Raw genomic sequence first — 24,513 nt, 5'->3', positions numbered from 1 at the left:
TGCAAAGTTGCAAAAATAAGGAGGTGCACAACTTACTTTTCCTCTTGTTCTCATTTTAAATGCCACTGTTTCAACTGACCTGAGCTGAAAAGTGGAACGGCGTCCTCCATGCCACACGAGGAACAATACAATCCTGGGCCGAAAGCTGGAGTACGGCCCACAGTGACCCGGGCAGAGATGCAGCTGTTGATGCAAAAGTTACGAGGGGGGGGGAAACATACTCATACACACACATACACAGTGTTACCACTTTTGGGAAAAGCGATTTATTGGACTTAACGTACAAGATTCTGTGACTAAAATGAAAAAGTAGTTGAAGCGGGTGCTGTGCGCCACACGCAAAAAATACAGACACAGTGAAAGGCTCCGGCAGACACAGCACCGCATTCGGGTACAACGAAAACAGCTCCGTCGTTCACTTTCGTGCAGAAAAGTACCCGACGCTGCTGTGTCTCCCATACATTTCAGACACAGTGTGACAAGTCTGCAATAATGCGACGTGAGCCTTTCAGCGTTTTGTCACCCAATAAGTCCAGGACAGGTGTGAAAGGCCTGCGCGATAAACGGTGTAATAACGTGGGAGAGCCGGATTGTCACAGGGTATTACGGAAATGTCTGATTAATGCTGGACTGCTGCTTCTCGTTGGGATGCAAATAAATACATGGAAACACACAATGGAAAACACTGCTTTGCATCAAGACTGTTTCCATGTGAGAAAAAGCACTTGAATGCTGCGATTTACATTCCCTTCAAGACATTCATTAAACTCGTGTCAATCTGCAAATACAAGCATTCTGCTTTTTGTTAACGTTTAATGTATATATTTACATTCTGTCTCATATGGCTTGTAGAAGATTTATTGAGCACAGCGAAGCTGGCCCAGCACGTCATTAAGCGGAAGGCAGAGATGCTTTGCTGAAGGTGCATGCAGGACGGACTGCAGGGAAACACGTCTGCATGACTGTCAGTGTTCAACACAAAGCATTTGTCTTCATTAAGAAAGCAGCAGTGCTGCATATGAACCTGGACACTCTTGTGGATTTTTGTAGGCCACGACAACACACCCGCATCTGTGGCTTCGTTAATGTTGCCACTGAGGAAGACTTTGGTGCCCTTGGGCTGAACCTGAGAAAGAACGGTTGTGTAGCGGCCCTGAGCACAAATGGTGTTAGGGGTGGGATACGGCACTTGGCACACTACAGCAGACTAGTACAGTGTCTCGGCCCCTTTATATCATCGTATTAAATACTATAATCGTCATAATCGCTGCTGGAAGGTACACCGAGTGGCACAGGCAGGGTCAGGTCTTTTACAAGCCAAGGCTGGATCTGACAAAATGCACACCAGCATAAAACATATCTAAGAGCAGCACGTTAAACACACGTCTGCTGAACTTCAACAAAGCACGCAAAGTTCAGCCCAGAGTGCAGCAATCAAAGTGCTAATGCATTTTGAACATCATGTTTCAGGCACCGGTCACCTCATATTTCCTGCCCTCATGAACATATTAATCTGCAGATTTTATTTTTTCCCATTATTTAAGTTGTGAAAGCTTTTAGTTTGGCTGAACATAAAATTGTGAATTCACTCACCACCTGGGACCACATAGATAAGTTAAATATTTAAATATGCTCTTATAATGCTCTTTTTTAATAATGTTAATTATCTTGCTGAAACATTTAAATGGGACAAATAAAAGGAGATTCAGCTACTCCTCTGTTAAGGCTTCTTCAGAAAAAGATTACAATTTCCTGATGTTTATTTCTCAGCAAGCAGCTGAACTGAATGTATAATGAAGGAAAATGAAAAATTAGCCATTCTTGAAAGTTGTGCAGCTTAACGGGAAGTTAATAGATGGCTTGGCTTTGCTTTTATGCATTGTTTTGGTCTGCGGTACACAGTATGAATATGCTAATCCAGTCTAAACGAGTCGTAGAGATTTTGACACAAACGTCGTCGCCTGGGCATCGGCGGGGAATCGCACCGAAGCCTGTAGCAGCTCTGAGTAAAAAGTCTTTCGTTGGAACACAGAAAGGAGAGGTACATTTTAAAGAGAGCATTGAGGTGTGGTGTGTGCAATATTTACCTGGAGTTCTGGTTCAGAACTTCAGCTCAGTTTAATTCAAACTTGCGAAAATGACCAAAATATTCAACGCAACCTCTGGATTACATGTGATATTTTTACAATTCCTCCCCCGATGCAACACCAATATTTTTCTTGCTAATAATGTCTACCTTTGAACAAGGATGATTAGTGGCCCAATCACCTACAAACGCTCAGGTCTTGTTTTAATAGCTTCAGCACAGGGTCTGGACAGCTTTCCCCTTTTAGCAACGTGTGGGCCATTGAGGTATCTACCACGTATCAATAGTCGCCACGGTAACAGTTAAAAGATGGTGACATTCAAAAAACATTCCTGGATCAAAGATAGGGAAGGCCATCAAGAGAAGTCAGAAGACAAAAGCACTCAAACGTTATTCGGATCCAGTCCCTTGGAGGGTTTTTTTTTTTTTTTTTTTTTTGAAGTTGAAAGCTGAAAAACACAGCACAAAGATGTCTGGCATAATTGAAAATTATGGTTGATTAACTTGCATATCGAGTCTGAACTACACTGCCGTTGCAGTTCAGACTCCACTGGTTACTCTTGGATGCCTTCAAACTTAATTGCAAGTTTCACTCATTTCATAATTAATTTGTTTGCCCATGAAAGATGCAAAAATAGCAGCTGCATCTTTCATGATACAGAAGCACCAGCTGCAGCGGGTGGGACGGCCCGCGTTGGTGAATTTCCTGCTGCGCTCTGCGGCCACAGCGAGACCACACGCCCACTCCGTGGGACACCATTGGCTGAAACGCCACTGAGGGAAGCAGCAGCTGTGCAGCGACAGCATCCACTGAGGCAACAAAACAATGTTTTATTCGTCCGCTCATCTTTCTATTCTTTATTACTCGTTGTGAGCAGTGTGTGCTCTGTGTGTGAGGTGCTTTCAGACCAGCTTCAGCAGATTCAGTGAAAGTACTCTGGCTGAAAGATCAAGCTGTGGAGAGCCTGCAGAGATGGCTGTTCCAGGATGGGCTGACCACAGGGAGAGGGCAACAGGAATGCACACACGAGCTGTATGACCCAGTGCCGGTCGTCTTGTGGGATGCGTTAGGGTTATTCTGGGTCATTCTGGGTTCTCCTGCGCAGCTCCTCTTCCAGCTCCCCTTAATCGAGCTCAACCGGTACCGTGACTGCTGTAGTCAAACACGCCCTTCTTGAAAAATGGGGAGAGCTCGCAGATGGCATGTTTGGAGAGCCGCAGGCCCGTGCCCTCCGTATGCAGCGGTGAGTCCGCGGAGTCCAGCATCACCTGAAAGAGGTTCTTCAGATACTTCTGCGAAAAGGAACACAGAGGAACAAAGGTCAGTGTGACAACCAAAAGCAGACTAAACGAAAGAAGTGGGAACAGAGTTCACTGAATCAGTGCCTTTAAACAGAGCTGTAAGAAACTTGTACATTCTTCTCTACTGACTCGCGTTCTGTTCACCTGGACATCGGACCTGAGATGGTTAAACTCCCAGACTCTCAGACTTTGCTGGACTCTCCTCCAGCAAACAACACTGGTCCAGGTGCAAAACCTACTACAGTGAGTGACATGTCTGTGGTGTCAAAATTGATCTTGCTTCAGACAATTCATGGTCCTGTGGCATCTCCGTGATGTGTCGCAATACAGCTTAAAAAATGTATTACTTTTTCTACAAAATTTCATCCGGTCACTGATACACACACACCAGTGTGCCTCACGTCTAATGCGTTGTATGTCTTCCTGCTCACCTCCATTCCATTATTTTAGTACAGCCTGATGCTTCTAATCAATTGGCACTTAAAAATCATGCAAGGTCTTTTAGCCTACAATTACTACTAGTGAAATTTTACCAGGTTAAACAGGTGCTTACTTTCTAGAAAGAAAGTGATCTTTTTTTACAGAAAAAGAATACAAAAGATACTATATAATAATACAATAAAAAACAATGAATAATATAACGGAGAATATGCACTGGTTAAATAAGAGCAAATAATAAATAGTAAATGAAAACAAAGTTTAAAAAAAAAAAAAAAGAGAGTAAGTACATTCTATTAGTGGAAAGTGATAAGGAACAAAGGATGCTGCCCAATACACCAGAAAATACACGGAAATTATTGCGTCACAAAAGCACACACACACAGCATGAATTAGGGTTTCATTAAAAGATTATTATTTTTACGGCTCCTCTCCTCATCACTCCACCCCAACTGGATTGTCCTAAGCCGGATTTTCAACTATGCAAGAGCGGCATACAGCGAAGTCACGGACACAGAAGACTTTTCATAAAGGCTGTGTGTTTAAAGGGACAGCGGCTCTGCAGCGATACCCACGGGTGGGAGAGCAGATCACAGGTAGATCTCAATCCCCAAGAGCGGCAGCAGGATCCAATTCATTAACAATTCATGGCTTGCTGTGCTAAAGCCAGGATGTTTACAGAACCTGGGAGAGAATGCTGTTAGCATGAAGGTCACCGAGGCGTGCAGGCTAAAAAGAAAATCCATAAATCCTGCTTATTTGTAACCCAAAGTGCCAATTCAAATGAGAGGCTAGACGAGCTGCACTCCCCCCTCCAACCCCCCCCCCCCGTTTGGAAAGTCAGCAGCATAATTTCTCTAACTAATCTGGTGCTCAATGTCTTTGGGGGAAAATAAAGAAAACTTATGTAAACTATGCAAACTGTGACAAAGAGTGCAAGTGCATGACAACATCCCTGTGGCTTTAACCAGGCCAGTGTTCATAAGTTATTTATTATCATTATTACTGTTATTTTATCCATGCTACAGTCTGCACGGGTGCCCCAGTCAGGCTGTCATCCATAGCAAACAAAAACAGAAAATTTCCTCCTCCAGAGACTGGAACATCTGAGCCTTCGACTCCGTGTCCAGGCATCAATATCACCACACGAGATTACCAGGTTACACAGCAAACTTTGGTTTAACTTGTGTTCAGTAGTTCAGATTTGTCAGGTCATTATCCACTGGAGCTCAAGTAAGCAGACAAAGACAAACCTCTACAGCAGATGTGCCTCTAAGGTAGACTTGGGAACATGTGGGAATTATGCTAACACCAGGACTACTGCTCCTCCTCCAACGACAGAGGAGCCAATGGTTGCCGGCTCAATTTCCAGGTGCATAATTGCCAGAGCTACAATTAATTTCTAAATTAATGATTAATGATGATTAACTGATTAATAAAGCCTAATTGTCAAGGACAAGGGCCTGGTGAGGGTCCTGAAGGTGCCAGAATGCTGACAGCAGGTTACCACACTTTGAGCTATTACCTCCACACTATGTGATGTGCCAACATCTCACTCAGATCTGCAGACCGGGATGGCCGAGACTGCACCAAAAACCCCCCGGGAAAAGCGCCCCAGAGAAAACCTGTGAGGGAAAGCGACGGAGACGGTCAGGGCTGACCACAACCATAATGGCTGGGGAGCTGAAATGGTCGAGTCGAAGCTGACAGCACCAGACATGGATGGGATCACTGAATGGAAAATCACTCTGTGTGTGTGTGTGTGTGTGTGTGTGTGTGTGTGTGTGTGTGTGTGTGTGTGTGTGTGTGTGTGTGTGTGTGTGTGTGTCAGTCAGAGAGAGACAGAGAGAGCGCAGAATCAGACAACAAAACGGCTGCGACACAGGGCCTAAGCCAAGCTACATCCCATGCCACCTCCGGTTGTATCGACACAAAACACACACGGACCTGATTTTCTTCACAACGGCTGCAGTCTCACATTTCACAACTATTTAATTTTCAAAGCATTTGCATTTTCTTCAGCTGCTGGTTTTCAAACACGTATTGTGGAATTATTATTCAGACATTTCAATGATGTTTTTCACATTTGCGCGCATGACTTCAAAAGTCCCGAGCGCACAAAGCCGAGCGCGCCTTTGAACTGAACGATACGAACAAACAGACACATTTGCATTTACAAGTATTCATTCGAATTAAACGCATAATTTTCCTATCTTTGATTAAACAGAAATATGCAAGTAAAAGCTGGCAATATCTACAAGGCTGCCAGCTGCCTGTCAAGACTCGTTTCCCACAATCCTTTGGGCTGTCAGAGGCTTCGCGGTGCTCTGTGCATCTGTCTCTGTAGGGAGCTGTCGGTCCAGCACAAGCTCCCCTCCCATGTGTCCAGCTTGTGCACCACCTCCACGTGGCTCCAGCCCATTTCTCCTAATGTCCAGCGCTGTCCGGTATGATTATCCCATTTACAACAATCCTCCAAGCCCCCTTCCCCCATCACGCTGCTATCAGTCACTCGAGGGGGTGGAGGGGGGTGCTGCTCGCTGCTCCAATCCGTCTCCCCAGGCTCCCAAACAAGTGCCTGAAGGTTGATGGACAGGAGGTGAGCGAGAGCAGGGGATTGCCGAGGACCAAAACAAATTCAATCTTCCCAGTGGTAACGGTTGGTGGGTAACGTCACAACACCTCATGTCAGCTGAGGACCTCGAACGCCTGATCCCCCCCACCCCAGACCCACTCCGGGACCCAGCGATGAGCCAGAGGGATGGCCCACTGTGTGCCTTGACACCTGTCCTTCATCACCTCTCAGACAAGCGTCCCTCCTGACACTGACTGAAAACCCCATTCTTCGTGGTAGCCAAACCAACAATGGAGGAGTGACTGACTGCCACCTTTTGGGGAGGGGGTGCATAAAGAGGAAAAGAGGAGGATTTGTGGGCGTGGAGACCGAGAGGACTCGTGCTTGCACTCGTCAACATTCCTCTACATGCCCAAGCTCCTACAACACAACAAATGTCAGGTCGGAAGCAACAACCTCCACAACAACCCGAAATGGAGATTACACACAACAATGTGTAACAACACCCTTGAGCAGTGGGAACAATGTTAACATGTTGTAACAACACAGAGTACTGGTCAGAATGTGAGCAACATGCCCAGCCAAACGTAACAATGTTAACAACATGTAAAAAACATTAATTTAGAACAACATCCCGAACACCTCTAACTATGGCAAAATCCTTCACCAACATCCCGAACAAGAGCAACTGCGTTGTTGACGACACTCTGAACAGGTCAGATTAGGGCACCAAAGCTAATGCCTTTTGACCGAAAGGTTGCAGGTTTGATTCCCACCTCCAGCTGTATTACCCTTCAGCAAGGTACTTACCCTAAATTGCGCCAGTAAAACTACCCATTTGTATAAACATTGTAAGTCGCTCTGGAAGAAAGCGTGAGCTAAATCTAAGTTCTGTTAGTTCCGTTGACAGGACACAGCAAGACTTCCAGGTGACGCCAAGCCAAAGCGACAATGGCCCCATTACCCTTGTAGTGCCTCCGGCGGTGGACCTGGTTCCATTTGTTTATATTACACTCATCTCGCTTCTTTCCTTACGCTCCTCACAGCCTTTCTTCTCTTTTTCTGAGGAGGGAGTAATTCGATTCCAAATTACAGGTATGAATTAACTAAAGGATGACTCTTTATTCTGAAATATGTTTCCTCAAGCCGGACAAAGGTCGACATTTTAACTAACATGGGCCGGGTGCCCAATTTTTCTTCCACATGGAAACCGATGAAAATGGGGCCCCAAGTTGCCGTGCTCTTCCTTTTTCTGCTATTGCAGGACAACTGTGACACACAATCCCTGAGCCACGCTACAATCTCCTCCGCTTGCGAGGGTGATAATCAGCTGAAAGCAATCTACACCGTGCTGATCTCTAGGTAAACTCGCACGTTCAACGGAACACCAGGGCCGGAGCTCGAAAACAGAGGAGCAGAACGAGCACAAATAATCGCACTCGTGTCCACATTTATCTAAACAGCCTCAGAGAGATCGTCATGAAAACCCCTCCTGTTGGCCGAAGCCAGTGCTGCGCTGATGAAACATGGCCACACACACACAGGCAATGACATCACAACTTGTACAGGACGCAGACTGTAGCTGCTGCTGAGATGAGTGACAGACCACTAGGCTGCACGCTGTGAGAAACTAACACAGTGCTTATTACCTGGACAGAGACAACCATGCTGGGGAAAAACATCAGCACTGTGAGGTTCACGTATGTGTGTGCTCCTTCAGTAGGAGCTGGTCTACTGGTTCACAGGAGAGGGAGAGGAGGGGGGTACAAATTTGCCTAGGATATGGAGAGGGTGGAGGGTAAAACTGTGCCTGTGTGATGACCTATAACAGCACCCACCAGTGGTCAGATATGGAGCAGCAGGTGCTGTAGTGGTTTGAGCTGCTGCAGTACCCTTGGTAAATGCACTACAGCAGAAATTAATTTACCAGCTGCATAAACTGGTAAATCAGTGAAAGTAGCTTAACCCTACAAGCTGCTTTGGAGGAAAGTGTCAGATAAATGTAAAAAAACAGCACATGGGTGAGGTCAGAGGGTGTTCCCACCGTACAGTGACACTTCTCTCCATGCAGAGCCCACGAGAACGGCCGTCTAGCTGTTTGAACCTAGATGCATTCGCACCCCCTGCCCCACACACCTCCGACTTAATTAGTGATGAGTGCCTTGTCTCGGCTGTGCCGAGAACTGACACTGAAGAATCCCAGGAGGGAGGGCTTCGGGGGAGGGAACTTGTGTGTGAGAGATGCCAGCTTCCCGCATGGGAACACATCACGCGTGGTCCTGGACACGAGATGTCAGGGGCAATTACTGAAAACTCCCTGACAGTCAAGATCAGAGGGAACCTCACCTGTTGAGAAGCTGAAAATGTGGAAAAATAACTCAGAATGCAGCGCTCTCTCTCTCTCACACACACACACACACACACACACACACGGAAAGAGAGAGTGAGAACCAAAGGCCTTTAAACAGAGAAGTCTTTAGGCCGTATCAGCATAGCGTGTTGTCATGTGAAAGCAGGGCTGTTCTGGAAGAGACTGGATGAGAGCAATGCTTCCCCCCCCCCCCCCCTTTTTTTTTTTTTTTAAATTCAGGACCGAAGACCAGGATTCCTTCAGAGATTTGGCATCTGAGAGCAGCAGCACACAAGGCCCTGGGGAGTCTCCTGCGGCTAGCACCTTGAGCTCAGGAGTGGTGGCCAGGAAGGCGGAGCATACCTCCAGGTGACCCCGGCGTTCGGCAACCACCCTCTCGTCTCTGTTCCCAAACAGCTTCTTGGGTGGGAATTCCAGGGAAGCAAGCTGCAGGCGGAGATGAAAACAAAGAAGATGGGGGCATTAATCGCACGTGGACACCTGTGGAAGAGCAGAGGGGGGGTCAAGGCACAGTGCAGTTCTCCTCCAGGGCGCTCAGTCACTCGGTTGGTCATGCTCCGCTGTGTCTCCTCACAGACCTGGCAAGGTGACAGACAGGAGGAGGGGCACGAGGAGGAACTGAGCCTTAACTCCTTCAGCGAGTGCTCGGTTTCGAACCCGACACAAAGATGACCACAGGGTAACAATCACTGAGATGAATTAATGACTGAATAAATAAAGTCCTTCATTGCCCCTCATTAGAATTTACACATCAAGGGAGACATGAGTTCAGTCAGAGAAACAGTACACGTTTCTCACAGAAGAAGGGGCAGCAGGTAGACAAGTACCAGGAGGGCTCAGACAGAGTACTTACCACATTCTGCTCAGCAATATACCAAGCTGTGACAATGGCTAATACCACTTTGGTCACTTTGGGAAAAACAACGTCATAAACACCATAAAAGCAGGGTGGGTACTAAGGACGGAGCACTGCGACGTCCCAGGTTCTGCTCCGGCTGCATGCCCCTAAGCTGGGAGCTGGACTGCAGGGGAATGAGGAGTGTCTGAAACACTCCGGAGGAGAAAATGGCCTCAATAATTGGAAGAGAAGTCCCTGCGGGGACAACGAAGGCAATATAAACAGAGCGGGGGGCCCATCGCCTCCGATTAGCAGACCTGTCTTCGATGGAAGAGTACAGGAAGCAAACTTGGAAGTGTTTCCCTAGAAGACCAGAGTGCAGTTACCGCAGTGTGTTCCCTCAGGGATACATCACAAGCTGTGCTCTATGGCCACCCCCCGCCGACTATGTACACACTCGATGGAGTGTCCGTGCTTGGTCACACCTGGGGCTGTTCGCAGACCAGCTTTCCTGCTCCTCCAATGGGAGCTGAGCAGATGTTCATTCAGACATGTCCGGTGGGAGCCAGAGGGAGCCAGAGTGGATTCTGGGAATTTTCCCAGGGAATTGGACGAAGAAGCACCTGAGCCAATAACCATGACTGCATGGAAATGTAGCGGAGGGAGTAATGAAGAGTGTGAAATGCTCATTTATCGCACCCCCATCAAATACCTCAGCTGTCAGCGGAGTGATGTACAGCGTTAGCAGTACTCAGCATGATGCGTTTCTTTGGCTGGTCCCCGGTTCCTGCAATACTCCTCTAGGCTCCGTGTCCCACGTCTTTCCGGCACCTTACTTGCTCCTTCCCTGGCGAGTGAAAGCCAGCGTCAATACGATTTACACCACAGTGAGCGCTGGGATGCGCCCCCAAAGGTGCACCTCACAGCCCTGCCCGTGATGACTTCCTTGGCCCAAAAGAGTGGCAAGAGAATGCAGCCTCCTCCATTATGGAGACGGCAGCAGCTTAGCACCGACTACAAACCCTCTGACATGAGACATCTGTCATTACATTTGCTTATGACTTGATAAGAGCCCTGACATACGGGAAGGGAGCCACTCGATCTCTGTCGGCTGCGGCGACGTCGATGGAAGATAAAGTAACGCAGGTATTCTCGCTTTATCAGCTCGCCGCATTCTGACACATTTTGGTAATGCCCACCCCCACCACCTTGCAGACGCTGGAATTGTGAACATCTAGGGCGATAAGGCTTCGGGCGAGCCAATCGAGGTGCATTGGGTGTACGCCGTCGAGACGATCTCCTCGCGACGCGAACCAAAAACCCCTGGCCTCTTTCCTGCTGAGCTTTCTGGAAAATTAGCGCAATTCATTAATCAAAAGTTCACCTCTCCCCTTCACAGTGCTCCTCTTCCACATGTTAAGGCGAAAAGGTGGCAGCAAACATCAGACTTCAGCATCATGATCTTATGAACGATGGTGGGATGCTGTCAGTCATATTTCCCAGTCGACGACTAGAAGGCGGACCCAGCAAGAGCCATGGAAGGTGACCTCCACTACTCATCAAACCATGTGACCAACAACCAGCTAAAGCTTGGTATTAACACCAGGCTGCAAGGACCTCTATCTGCATAGTCATGACCAGGAACCAACTGCGAATGCCCTCTGATTGATCCCTTGTTGCTCTGCTCTTTGACATCGATGTCTTGGCCTTGTAGAGAGCAGCAAGATGGAAAAGAGCCCAAGAAGAGCAGCACAGTGACCCCGAGACGTGTGTCGTCTGTGAAACTTCTTGCACACGGATCGAAGATAAGACTCTCCTAAGAAAATCATTTGAACAAACTGTGGTGTGAACTAATTATGCATTTTCCTGTGCAATTTATAAACCTGCGATGCCTGCAGTGACACTTAGCTTTAGCGGTTTGATTAATGCTGTCATACTAGAGCCACGGGCAGGTGTGGGTGGGGCGTCTGGGGGGGTGGCACAGAGAACCGTCAAGAAACTTTCTTCTGCGGCATCAGAATTCCAGCCAAACTCCCGAACCCCAGTTGGAAAAGCGAGAAGTGGAACGTGGGTGTTTGGAAAACGTCGTCTTTTGTCAGAGACGTAAACAAGCATGACTTGGGGGGGGGGGGGGGGGTGCAAAAACTGCTGCTTGCTTCTGTCACAACAAGGAGACACAGAACTGCCCTGCCACCCACACAGGACGATTGGGAGGGACAAAACACAGCCCATCTCTCCACCTCTGGAGAGTGAACGACTATGCACCTGCAACAGTGGAAAAAGCCACTTGGCATCGGTAAACAACCATAGTAAACCTGACTCTGAGGTGTTGAGACCTTGTGTTTTATAGGGCGAGCGCTGTTGAGTCCAGTTCTTGCTTTCTTCCATACACGTCTTTGAGTTGCCAGCTTTGCCGATCAAGACCTGGATTCAAACCTATGTGCAAACGTTGTGCCAAAGCAGACAAAGTGCCCTCTTCTCCTTTCAACCCTTCTCTCCTCCGAGACCAAAGAGTTTCACCAACCTATTGTGTGTCATCACTTTAAAAATCAAGAGACCTCCCATCCAAGAATCCAGCATGAGACACATTCAGCTGACCCCAGGTCAACAACTGGCACTGTCCCAGCCTATAATCCATGCGGTGTACTCTGATGACTTGCTGCTGTGTTTCAACACACCGTCCAAACGACGGGACAATTAACTGCGGCCGAGTCAAAGCAGATCCCCCCCCCGCAAGGAGGTATGATGCGAGTCAGCAATGCGCTGGCAGGAAGAACAGTCAGTGTTGGCTCAGCTCCCCGATGACTGAAACACAGGACGAGTCCTGGATTAAACACACACAGAATCGTTTTACTCTGGTCCTGCGCTCTCAGAACGCTTTGTTCACACTTCCATTCTTACTCATATTAAAGGGCAGTTTGTCTCTTTGTTCCAAGGAAATGGGGCCACAACAGCTCTCGACAGAGACGAGTCTGTCATCAATGCAGAGCATTCCTTCTTGCTCGAAGGGTACACCCTCCTCTCGCAGGACTGTCACAAGTACACGTCTTTTGCGCACACACAGAGAAGAAAACTCTTCATTGTTTGCTACACGCAGGAGCATCTCAGACCTGAACCCAGAGGGAAGGCGGAGGAGAGAGGGAGAGCGAGTTTTTGCAGTCTGGGAAATAGGCCGAAGGAAGATCTCTTCAGCAAGCAGAGAATCGAACCTGCACCTGTCTCTTGGGAAGATGCCGCAACCTTAGAGGACAGATAACAGAAGTATGAATGGCACTATGGTCAATGACAAGCGGACTCTCCCAGTCGACATCTTCGCTGACTCCTCCTTGACCTTGAATCTGATTTATCTGTCAAACTGAGTATGACCTTCAATCATATGTCTTGTCAATGTGCGCTTTAACCGCATTTTCTGTTTCTGTTTTTGAAAAAAAAAAAAACAATATTCATTTTTCTTTGAAATGCAATGTTTACTTACTAAGTCCTTTCATCTACTTACCTTCAATTACTTACTGGCTGAGGAGAAATAAGAGGGAAACAAAAGCTGCTTTAAGCCAAGACGCTCTAATTAGTGCTTGTTTTTAATAAGTAAATGGAGACGAAAATTAAATCCTGTCATTCCTTTCATCAGCATTTCTGCGTTCGGAGGCAGACAAAGGCGCTCACGTAACACCCAGCGCAGCGACGGGCAGAGAGACTTCGCAAACACGTTTGCACCACTTTCAAGAGGATTAGGCGGTTCTTTCGAGTTAGCAGGAGTCTTGCGTTGCAAGTAAATGGAAAAACAATGTTGCGCTCAGCACGGAAAACGAAACAAAACAACAAAACAAAACCACTTCTGGCTTTGTGCTTTGGGCGTTTCTCATGTCCCCTGCTACAAAGCTCCCGTATTCGCTGCATTTTAAAAGTTTTCACTGAGCCGACACCTTGTGTGTGTGTTTCCTTACGTTACAGGTATGGGGGCAGCATTACACACTTGCATACAGATGCGTGAACACACACACAATACACAGGTGGAGGCTGAGGCAGGCGAGAACACGAGTGACATTCTGGGTGCCACCAAGCGCGTGTCCTTTGAGGTTTGGCCTGGACAGATTGCATGAGAGAGTTGGACAGAAAGGCTCTGCTGGCTCTGGCTGTAGTCCATCGGAGGCGGCAGCAAAGTTAAAAAGAGGACCGGGACCCAGCGACAACACTACGGCACACAGCTGCCCGCGCGGTTCAAAGGTGTCCTCGCCACAAGGCACTCGGAGGAAGGGACATCTGCAGGAAGGTCTGCAGTCGGTGCTTTGTGGGTTCCAGATGATCCCCCCCACACACACACACACACACACACACACACACACACACACACACACACACACACACACACACACAGAGGAGAAATTAAGGACATTCTTTCATTGACTGGTGAGGATATCTCCTTAATATGGCAAAGACTCTTGTGGTAAATATTATTCTCGTCGGATATCTACAGCGTTCACCCATGGTGCGTACAGGGTACAGAACACTCCATCCATGCCTGGTTTCAGTCCCACACATCAGATCTTTGGCTGAATGTCCTTCACACTCCAGCAGATCTTAGTACCTGTTGGATTCCAGTCATCTGGTTGACAGTGGACCTGAAGTGACTCTGAGGAGGGAGGCTGATAGCTCTTCGCAGCATTTAACTGTGTTCTTACTGTTCTTCCAACACACTGTATACATGAGGTAAAGTCTAGTTTCCATCTTGGATGCAACTTCTCTGACACACAAATAAACACATTCAGAAACACCTTTTAAAAGTCTTACGTGGTAAAAAGGAACAGGATTGATTCTTAAAAACCCTGTCTTTGTCAGCATGGCGTTTGGAGCCTAAAAGAACAATGTATTTCACACCACGCCACTGCCAACTGGTGAATGTAAGCAAGAAATTAATTACACACACTTATTTCATTAATATTTAAAAGTTACTTTACCTCATTAACCTTACTTAGCATATAAATGACAAAAATAAATACAGCTAACATTTAAACAATCATTAAGTCAGACTTCCTAGTGTTACAGTGATGTAAGTTTTATCAGAAGTATTAGTGTTATCAGTGATTCTGATATTTCTGTGCTTCATTCAAATAATAAATCCTTCATCTTTAAGAACTTCAAGATGAACCAAAAACTAAACCAGCGCTGCTGTGTCCATTGAGCGCTGGTGGTGTGTGTGTGTCTATATTATTCCAGCTAGACAGTCATACTCTCCCACCCCCGTAACTCCCTCAGAGACGTGTCTCTAACCGCATTGTGAACTTGTCATCTTATGATTTTAATAACCATCCAGGAAACAATTTGTGTGAAAGAGGCAAGCGTGCCTGGCATCCCAGCTTGAGAAGCGGGGGATGTAAGTGACATGTCTCATTCATTGTGAGATACAGGTAATGAGGCCTGGGCTCCTGTTACAGCCAGCTTTTCTTGCTCCGCACATCACTCAGGCTGTCTCTCACACTGTCTCCTGTCTCACCACCAGTCTGCTGTCTCAAAAGACACCTGCCGTCTCCAAGACCCTGATCCATCTACGAAGCGGTATAGTTTCTCGGAACCCATCTCCTGTCCAACACCGTGTCTCATTCTTTGAACCAGTGTGTCTTCTCCAGACCAGTCTCCACACCCTTTTGTCACCTCTGCAACCATCTTCAAGGCTAAGTCGTATCTTGGTCCAAACTAAACTGTCTTCTCCAAAACCATCTCCTGTCTCTGTGTTTCATCTACGCGCCTGATCTAGGACCCAAAGGGTGTGGACAAATCTCTGAAATTTCCTGTGACTTGATGAAAGATACAGCCATACAGTGATATGCATGGCAGTAAAGAGCAACGGACAGAAAAGCGGGCACGATGCACATAAAATACATGCAAGTTTCCTTTTTCAAAGATGTATTTCCTCTGGCCTGAAGGTATTAGTGTGGTGCAGCAAGAAGGATGAAGCTCCAGGGCCCAGAAGGTACCGTGGTGCTGCGACTTCACCCTGCGATGACAGCATCACTATGAACGTCCAGTCCCTCTATGTCCTGGGTCAGCCTTCTTCATGTCAAAGGGTTGAAATGACAAATTCCATACAATTTAAATTTATTCTTGCATTGTGTTGTTCTCAACAAAGTGACGCGCACAGTGACTACGTGACGTGACAAAAGAAACCATAAGAGACAAACACAGAGAGCAGTCAGCTGTAAGTGCTAATCCGACTTTAGCCGTTTGGCAACTATGCAGAGGAAATCAACAACAATAACAAAAACACCAAAAAAAAAAAAAAAAAAAAAACCCACCCAGAGGTCACGGAATAGGGAGAAAACTCCAGGGTCAGAATAGCCGGGGCTACCCACCCCCTTGGCAAGACAGAACACCTGCGATAAACAGCTATGCTCACATTAGGTAAAGAACGTTGTCAGTAAATGAGGGGAAATGGCTGTTGAGAAAGCTCAATGACAGCAGGTCGTCGTTGGGCAGCCAGTTCCGTCCTGTATCTCTGAATTCAGTGAGGGGGGACTATTTTCCAGGAAATCAGAACACGTTTCATCGAATTTTGACATGTGATGACTTCCTGTATTCAAGTCACAAAGTGCAACCTCTAAATCAGGGATGGTGAAAAGGCATGAGAGGAGAGCACAAACAAAGCACGGGAAGCCAGGGAGACAGGAATCAGAAAATTAATGGTGAGGCAACATGAATATGGGCGCTGATGGCTGATTACGATGCAAAGTCTTACCTCTGGATACTTCAGCCTGAGGGTGCGGTGCATTTCCCGAAAGCGACTGTATCTCCGGAACACGGCCCACGTCTCATCCAGGACTGTGATCTGTTGAGGACAGGAAATAGGAGCCGTGAGCACCTGGCGGCTGTGAGCAGGGCCTCGGCAAATTGCATGGTGCGATGCAGGAGAGACCTGCTCTCAGACACATGGGCTTCGCAAATTGCTACCTTTAAGACCATCCGAAATTGACAGCACGAAAACAAACAGAAAGGTTATTTGTACGGTACCCGAGTTATCAGTTCCTGTTGAGAACGAGGCGGCGGGACCTCATGCATGTGAATCAGTCAATTATATAACAAAAACAGAGCTGGAATAATAGGCTTGCGCTAAAATGTATTCACAAAGAACGATGAACAATTCTGATTGTATGTGAAAGGGCAAACATACAAGTTGAGGGGATGCATAAATGCACCTAAGGGTTAATGAATGAATATTTGCAAACTCTTTGTACAACCAAAGTGTCAACATCAAACAACTCCTCAGCAAGTCTTTGGCAGCGGATCCTTAGATGTGACCTTAGATGATGCACATTCTTGCAGGTCATGACTGTGGGGGGGGTAAAATAACAGGAAGTCTGAAAATTCAAAGCATCATGCTAATGGGCAGCAGGTGACACAGTGACTAGAACAGTCAATGGTCCCAGGTTCGAATCCCCCTTCTGTTGTAACATCTTTGATAAAGGTGCTCACCCTGAATTGACAAAGTAACAATTCGCCTGCTGCATAAAGGCGTGTAAGGAGCTCAGAGTATGAACTTGACATTGCAAGTCACCTTGAAGATAAGTGTCAGATGAATTAATAAATTCTAATAATTACTCCCACCTGAGTGGCACAAAGGGTGAAGAAACATTCCCATAACAAATAAAATCTCTCTGTAGCCAGACTGTCATTCCACTTTGAACTGTTAATGGAGCAGAAAGTTTAAAATATGACTTTAAAAAGAGGGAAAACAATAGTGTTGAAGTCGGATTTAACTATGGAAGCAGGATGAATGTCTCCCGTGATCCGAGATCTCAGCACTCGCTAATAAAGGCCAGCGCAGAGCTGCCATAAAGCCCGAGAGACAGGACTCTGTATTTTACAAGGCCTGATAAATCAGGATCATGTGTTTTTAATTACAGCCTCTTTTACGGCCTTATCAGCCGGGAGTTGGGGAGTTTCTCATCTCTTTCTTCGTCTCCGAATTAAGCACCGTTAAATAACCTGTGGAAATATTTACACTATATTAGCCACGATATTATTTCTGAATTCGGGAAGGGAACTGACAGAAAATTAAAACATAAATCCCATCTCTCCATATGCATTCATGTATCTCCGCTCTTTTGAAAATGACGGCATTAAATTATGATTTCTCATGCTTTTTTTGTTATTCAATGGCTGGAGATGACAAGATTCACAGCCAATGACACAAACGCTAATTAAATGTCTTCAAGCTAGAAAAGTATATTGGAAGAAAAGAAGAGCTTTTCACAGCCAGAGCTAAAATAATTTGATTTCTCAAAAGGTACCACTCCCACACTGACAGGCTCTGCGGAGAAGAGAGGACTGATTGCACAGCATTGAACCCGTAATTCCGAGCCTTGGATGGACCTCGAGCACTCCTCCCCTGTATTTGCTGGTTTTCCCACCCAGAGACGCGCCAATTAACCATGGAGAGCTTCTGAAAAGCTCATTAGGGCGCCCCCCCGTCGACTCAGCTGCTCACCTTGACTTCAAATTCGTAGTGCTCGTCTTTGCCCTGGCCGCGTAGGACGTAACGTGGGATGCTTATCTTCACTGCGTCCTTGACGTCCTCTGAGGTGGTTTCCAGAGGCCGCGACATCAGACGCTTTCGAGAGGCACAACAAAGAGGGGTTGGGAGGTAAACAATCTGCCACTGAATAAACAAACACCCAAAGAAACGCTTATCAAGCATATGGGGAAAAACAAGGCTGCAAACAAAACATTCTCCAACAGCATCACAAAGAGGTGAAACATTATTCTTCACAAAGGGAGAGGGAAGGCAGACTAATCTATTGACATATGAGAAGGTTTTTCTGCGGGAAAGCCACAGGAGCCAGAGGGACACATCAGCTACCGGGACCCCGAGGATGTGCTCGGACCACGCAGGTGCGTATGGTGCTCGTGGCGTGAGCTCACTGGAGCCCCAATGCTTTGTGTAGAAACCAGATATGCTCAGCTGCGCCGAGATCACACTGCAGGTACCCGGAGCCCAGCTGCTTCTGTCATTTTACATGCGGATCATGGTAAGGAACGGCCCGGTGTGAAAGCAGAACACGTCTGCATCCTGGGGAACTCAGGGCCTTTAAAGCGCACACACAGAAGTTTGCTGGATGCAGTTACAAGTGGGAAGGCCACCCTGAGCCATTTGCTTCGTTTACGGGCTCGCCCAAGGCCACTGAGGCGGGCGCTCGGACGCATGCAGAGAATGGCAATGCGGTGGGTCCTGCCCCATCCAGCGCAGCCCAAACACGGATCAAACATGCTCTGAGATCAGGAGGGTTATGCTGGAGATCATGAAAGTGATTACGCTCACAGCTTTGAACCCCTTCAGAGTCACACTGTGGTGTGAACAGAGATCTCTCTGTCATACAATGATTGGCATTTAAACTCTCACTGAACCTTCATGTCTATATGCCTGTACTTCCCTACCAGAGCATTTTCGACACAATTACAGCAGTTGTACCGTGTACAGCGACACAGATCGTATGAACTCCGCATTTAATAAATAAAATAAACAGATTATTTGTGATTATTGCCAACAGCATTAGTGATCACAGGAGGCTTATTTTTGGAGTCCAGGGTGATCTACAAAAAACCAAGGCACTGTCTGTGGCCTTAAATATTGGAAATCTGCGTGTGCTACAAGCAAACGGAGCGCTGTACAAAAACTGCATTTACAACTTTGTGCTAAAATCTGGATAACTGTGTGTATTTATACAAGCACTATGGGCAAATAAACATAATAATGCAGACACAATACTTGTTTGTTTTACCTCAGATTATGAGAGAAATATGATCTTAAGTGAACATTCAACCACCCACACACACACTTCAGGTGCTACAGCTGTAGGTGGACAGGAATATCTGGGATCAGTAAGCTATGATCTTAAATGAAATCCACTAGAGTAAGAACATCCCTCTTATTACTGCATAAGCTCATTCACCACAGTACACCACAGAAAGCATTTCGATCAGGAAAATTGCCCATGTCTATTTCAGCAACGTCAGAGCGCTTCTAATTTGATTTAAAAAAAAAAAAAAAGACTGCACTGGACTTGCTCATTTTGTCCAATGCTTCATTTCTTCCTTTGCACAAGATTGCAAATTCAAAAGCGCCCAAATCCACAACTGAACAGCAGCAGCGAAGCCCCAACAAAATGACATTTTCTCCGCTAACGCTGCCGACTGCTGGCAGAAATATTAAGGAAAATAGCCGATGAAATAAGGAAAATTTCAACCAGCTTAGGAAGACTGGGAAATACACAAATGCAAAATGACTTTTCTATATATGTACAAAATTCATATAACTTTAATTCAAACAAATCTGTTGTGCAGTAATTACGAAGCATTCATCTCTTAATTTAATCTGTCTCTTATTTTTTGGCCACGGCCGTTAATTATTATCTGCCGAGTCCTCGATCAGACGTTTGACAAGTTATTAATCAGGAAGGCGGTCTCAGCAGTGGAGCTGAAAGTTAATTTCCACACTTCAGAGTGGGAGGATAAATTGCTCCACGGGACAGATGGGACCGCTGCCACAGCAAGCTCAGGGTGACTCGTGGTGAAGACGATCTCCACGGTAGTTGAAGGGCTGCTGCTGGCCGCCAGTATGCAGCGAATGTCTGAACGCCGCCGCAGCGTCATGCCCTGAAAGTGGGCTTGCTGGGGCACGAGGGCGAGGTGGCGTGGGACCGGGTGGAAGAGGGCATCTTCCTCCACCAGGCCCATGTGAGTTTCCGTGAGGAGGAACTGGCAGAGGGTGCGTGGCTGCCACTGGGGGGTCACAGCCACCTTTACTCCAGTGTACAGCAACAGCTGGATGTCGGCCATGGATGCCTGCTCCTTCCCCATGCTGCCGTATACAAAGTAGATGAGGTCGGCCAAAACCTTCTTGAAGTGACAGCCAAGGCGCCGCCCGTCCTCCAGAACGAGATCGGGGTTTTCCGCTTTCCAGTCCAGTGAAAGCTGCAGGAGATCTTCTTGGAGAAGGGGGTGCTCCAGGTAGCCAGAGTTACCGGCATCTGGGGACAGCGCTTCCACAAGGCTCCGGCACAGAGCCTGGCTCAGCTCTTTACTATTGGTGTACACAGCCAGGACGGAGCCCTCGGTGGGGCCCAGGAGCCGGACACTCTGCCCGCCAAATCCCACGTCGATCTCCTTCAGCTGCTGCAAGGGCAGCTCGTGGAGCACAGCCAGGGAGAACTGCTCACTGCTGAGTTCTGGGTCTGAGGTCAATGCATACAAAACAGACTCAAACAAAACAAGCAGGGCAGGCTGTGGGGTTGGTTCTGAGCAGCGGGCCACCCTGAGCCAGAAAGCAGCGAGCAAGAGCTCAGCGACAAACACGTGTGGAGGCACCACTGAGCACAGACACGCCCGGAGCTCCCGCAGGGGCAATGACTGCAGCTTCTGGAGGCCCGGCGGGAACTCCACTAGACGCTGGCAAAACACCTCGACGCCGTCCCTCTGGTACGTGGCCACAGAGCTGCACGATGACCCGAGCTTTCCCACAAAGTCTTCTATAAGGGGATGGGTGACTGTGGGCACCTCTGAGAAGTGGGTTCCCCTCTCCCTGACATCCGCTTCAAAGGACATTTCAGGCTGAATGTGCTGTGGGAACGACAACTCCTTGATAGCGGCACACATGTGGTTGTACCAGCCGCTGGCCAGCTGGAAGTCTCTGTCTCTGACCTGCCGGAGGACCCGGTGAGCATCTCTGTACACACACGAGAGCCTGCTCACTAAGGACCCCAAGCCAAAGTAGCCCACTTTCAGTTCCCGGGTCAATAACTGCACCTCAGAGATGGTCCCCAGACCCTTTGAGACGACAGCAGGACCAAACTGGCTGTGCAGAGAGACCACGCCCCCCTCCGCATTTCTCACAGGACCACAGAATGAGCTACATTCCTGCACCTCCGGCTCGGAACGCCCCTTGACCCGCTGGTGCTCCCCACCGCCTGTGGTTGTGTCCTCGGCCGAAGGACGGGCGAGCTGGAGGCAGGGTACGCCGCATAACAAGGTCCCTGCGGGTGCGCTGTCGTCCATGGTGATGCCTCTGCTCTCGTTATCAGGAGCCCGCAAGGCACGGAGATCCTTACAGTTGGATCCATCAGCACCGTAGGCCTGGGCTGCGGGACCATCCCAGCACACCTCCGCTACCGCCCCATGCCCGCTTGATTTATGAAGCAGGAGATCGGCACCCTCCTCGTGGACTTCGGTCCCCTTCTGAGCTCCTGGCTCCGTGCCATGATGTGTGGCCCCCCACCGGTGGGGCTCATTAAGGCACCGCGGGGCCTCCTGTTGTCGAACGCTCTGCCCCATGTCGCCGCCCAAGGCCACAGCGCTCTCCGCTCCAGGGGCAAACAGGAAGCTAGGCTGCAGCACAGACTCAGCTCTTTGCTGTGTAGAGAGAGATCGGAGGTGCTTTGACTTATGATGGCCGATACCTGCCAATATTTAATAATTACTTAGTTTCTACTTTTCATCATTAAACTTGAGATATTTTGAGAGATATTTCTCTTTCACCATCCACCAGGGTTATGAAAATCAAGCCATAATTGGATGAGAAAAAAAATTAGAGACATCTGAATCGAGACAGCAATTAAAAGTAATTTTCATGAGGAGTATAATTGCTTGACAGAGAAAAAAGAAAACAAACAGTTTCCCTTTTAACGGCTCCTTTTTTGAAGCTTTGAGAAACAAAGCTCTTTAAGATTACCTCAGCTTCATGCTGAGAAGAAAAAACATCCAAAAGATGTCTGTTTGGATGCAAAAAGGCATTTATTAACTAGGCGTGAACACAAAGCAACGCGACATCCTCATGGGCGCAGCCACCAAACCGAACCCTCTCGGTGTTTGGCCGACTTTAGACGGGATTACCGAGTTTCCATCGGCCGGCTGTGCAACGCTTCAAAGCTCTCGCAGCGCCAAAAGGCAGAAAGTTTGGAAATGACAGGAACCCCAATGTGGGCGATGATTTCAGAAGCCCCTTTCACAGAGGGTTTACTCCAGCAGACCGCAGTCTATTTGCGCCCCTTTGAGGACAGGGAAAAAAAGCAAAGAGCAACTTCACGATAAATAATGTATTTACAGGGAAATTAAACTAACTGCATTAATCGCTGCCTGCCTTGTAATTTACACTTTGCGCTCAACTTATTTGTTCCAACAGCTTTTACTGCCACCTATCTGGAAATGCTCCACATTTGCACACGACAGTTCAATTAAACTAAATTAGTACTTCACAGAAAACAAGCAAAGCAGTAATTCGGGGGGGACCTTCCCGGAAGTGAAACTTTTTCTTTTTTAAACATGAAAACCCCATAAATATGTGACGTAAAAAAGTAACGGTCATTTAACTGACGTGGTATGATTTTATGCGCCGTCACTCAACATAGTGAAAATTCATTAAGTGAAACCAATATAAAAGTTCATTTTTATTAGTTGTGCATTCTATCAATTTCTACAAGGCAATTAATTTTTTGGAATTAGTACAAAACAGAAACATAAAGCAATTAAACGACTTCTGAAATGCGTTTGTTTTTGCTTGCAGCCCAATTTGAGGGGTAAAATAAACACTTTGCGAATGAATAGCCTGTGACAGGTTTCCAGAAGCCGCAATAACGTGTCCCAATAGATAATAAAGGGGTCTGTGGGAAGGACAGAAAGTGAAGAACTGTCAGAAATCAATCTGTGTTACACCAGGGACACACACTACGTGGGGGGACAACACGTTCACAACGTCCCACGAGGCACAGCTGCGATCTCAATTTTTCAACCAGGAAACGATGCTCAGTTATGAGACTACTGTGTTGAGAGTTTTTTGTTAAGCAGTAGTAAATATTAGAAAATTATTCGGGGGGGAGCACTGTACATACGTCCTCCGATACAACTGGCCGTTTCCGGAGCACTTGGACGTTGTTTGGTTTTCCGTAGCTGTACGAATCAATGTTGAGATTATTTATTTATCAAGTGCAATTCTGCATGAAGAGGAGGAGCTCAGATGTGTGTAAACAGAGTTCAGTTACTGTGCCAAATGTTGATCTGTTGTACAGGCAGAAGAATTGCTTGCCTGCTTTCACAGGCATTTTATGTGATTTAAAAACGTCTTTTTGCTTCTTCAACCCAACGGCCGAAAGAGCCTTTCAATAAAGTCACGTGAGAAAATTTCAAGGTCCCAACCGCCTACTTTTAATCAAGGAATTTTGAAGTTGTACTTTCTTTAAACCAAGCATGGCGAATTTCACACTTCCTTCTACACACCGGTGCCCGGGCTCAAAATCATCTGTTGCTGAGTCTGTACAGAGTGTGTGAACCTCTCTCTTTAACCATCGGGTATTTCTGATGCCCCCCCAGCCCCTCCATGTCCCGCTTGATTTCAGCATGCAGCACCCAGCTCACCCAGGGAATCACAGAGTTTCAGCAGAGGCACGATTGATATCTCTGTGTTAATATTCGTTAGCAGTGATCAGACACGATGCTCAGGGACAGCTTCCTTTCACAGCCTCCAACAGCAGGACTCCTGCCTATGGTCAGACTCACACTCTCACCTCGTACTTCATCTTTCGCGAATCGGTGGGGCCAGACTGATTCTCATCCTGCTGCTCTGTCTGTGCAGAGAGAATGGTCCACTTAGGCTGACAAGTACAAATATTCACAGACTTTCATACATACAGTGTCAGCACACGCATCAACAAACATTCATGTTCCCCACCAAGATCAGCTGGCCACACTGACAGGAAGCAGTCGTCTGCTGGTTAATTTTCACATTTACAGTATTTTTGGTGGGGGAAAAAAAAACAGGAAGTGTGTTGTTTGCATGTCCTCCTTGTGTTTGTTTGGGTTTCCTCTTTGTGCTCTGGTTTCCTCCCACAGTCCAAACCAAGTTTCAGGAGAACTGGTGACTCTAA

At 47.2% G+C, this 24,513-nt stretch overlaps 2 protein-coding genes across 4 annotated transcripts in view; both read right to left on the bottom strand.

Moving 5' to 3' along the window:
- Positions 1-240: 240 nt before the first annotated feature.
- Positions 241-19,500, bottom strand: LOC114910401 (kinesin-like protein KIF16B). Its single transcript, XM_029250902.1, has 4 exons — positions 18,090-19,500; positions 16,341-16,430; positions 9,115-9,198; positions 241-3,379 (listed from the first exon to the last, which is right to left on the bottom strand). Exons 1-4 carry the CDS (start codon positions 18,297-18,299, stop codon positions 3,221-3,223), a joined length of 543 nt encoding a protein of 180 aa, XP_029106735.1. The 5' UTR covers positions 18,300-19,500; the 3' UTR covers positions 241-3,220.
- Positions 19,501-19,596: 96 nt separating this feature from the next.
- The window catches only part of kif16ba (kinesin family member 16Ba), a 49,124-nt gene continuing 44,207 nt past the window's right edge, over positions 19,597-24,513 (bottom strand). For all 3 annotated transcript variants that reach the window (XM_029250899.1, XM_029250900.1, XM_029250901.1), the window contains 2 exons: positions 24,154-24,213; positions 19,597-22,006 (listed from right to left, as the gene is read on the bottom strand). In XM_029250899.1, coding sequence (XP_029106732.1) covers positions 20,027-22,006; positions 24,154-24,213 — 2,040 coding nt within the window. In that variant the 3' untranslated portion in view covers positions 19,597-20,026. The remainder of the gene's footprint in view (positions 22,007-24,153; positions 24,214-24,513) is intronic.

The sequence above is a fragment of the Scleropages formosus genome, chromosome 4 (genome assembly GCF_900964775.1).
Source record: "Scleropages formosus chromosome 4, fSclFor1.1, whole genome shotgun sequence".
Classification (NCBI taxonomy): Eukaryota; Metazoa; Chordata; class Actinopteri; order Osteoglossiformes; family Osteoglossidae; genus Scleropages; species Scleropages formosus.
The sequence above is the reverse complement of the archived record's forward strand: the minus strand, read 5'-3'. Positions and strand labels throughout refer to the sequence as shown.

Excerpts from the sequence above, each read along its gene's own strand:
- LOC114910401 (XM_029250902.1), bottom strand. The coding sequence starts at position 18,299 with ATGCTTGATAAGCGTTTCTTTGGGTGTTTGTTTATTCAGTGGCAGATT. Across the intron at positions 9,199-16,340 it reads TCAGGCTGAAGTATCCAGAG|CTTGCTTCCCTGGAATTCCC; the intron begins GTAAGACTTTGC and ends CTCCGCCTGCAG. Across the intron at positions 3,380-9,114 it reads AACGCCGGGGTCACCTGGAG|AAGTATCTGAAGAACCTCTT; the intron begins GTATGCTCCGCC and ends TCCTTTTCGCAG.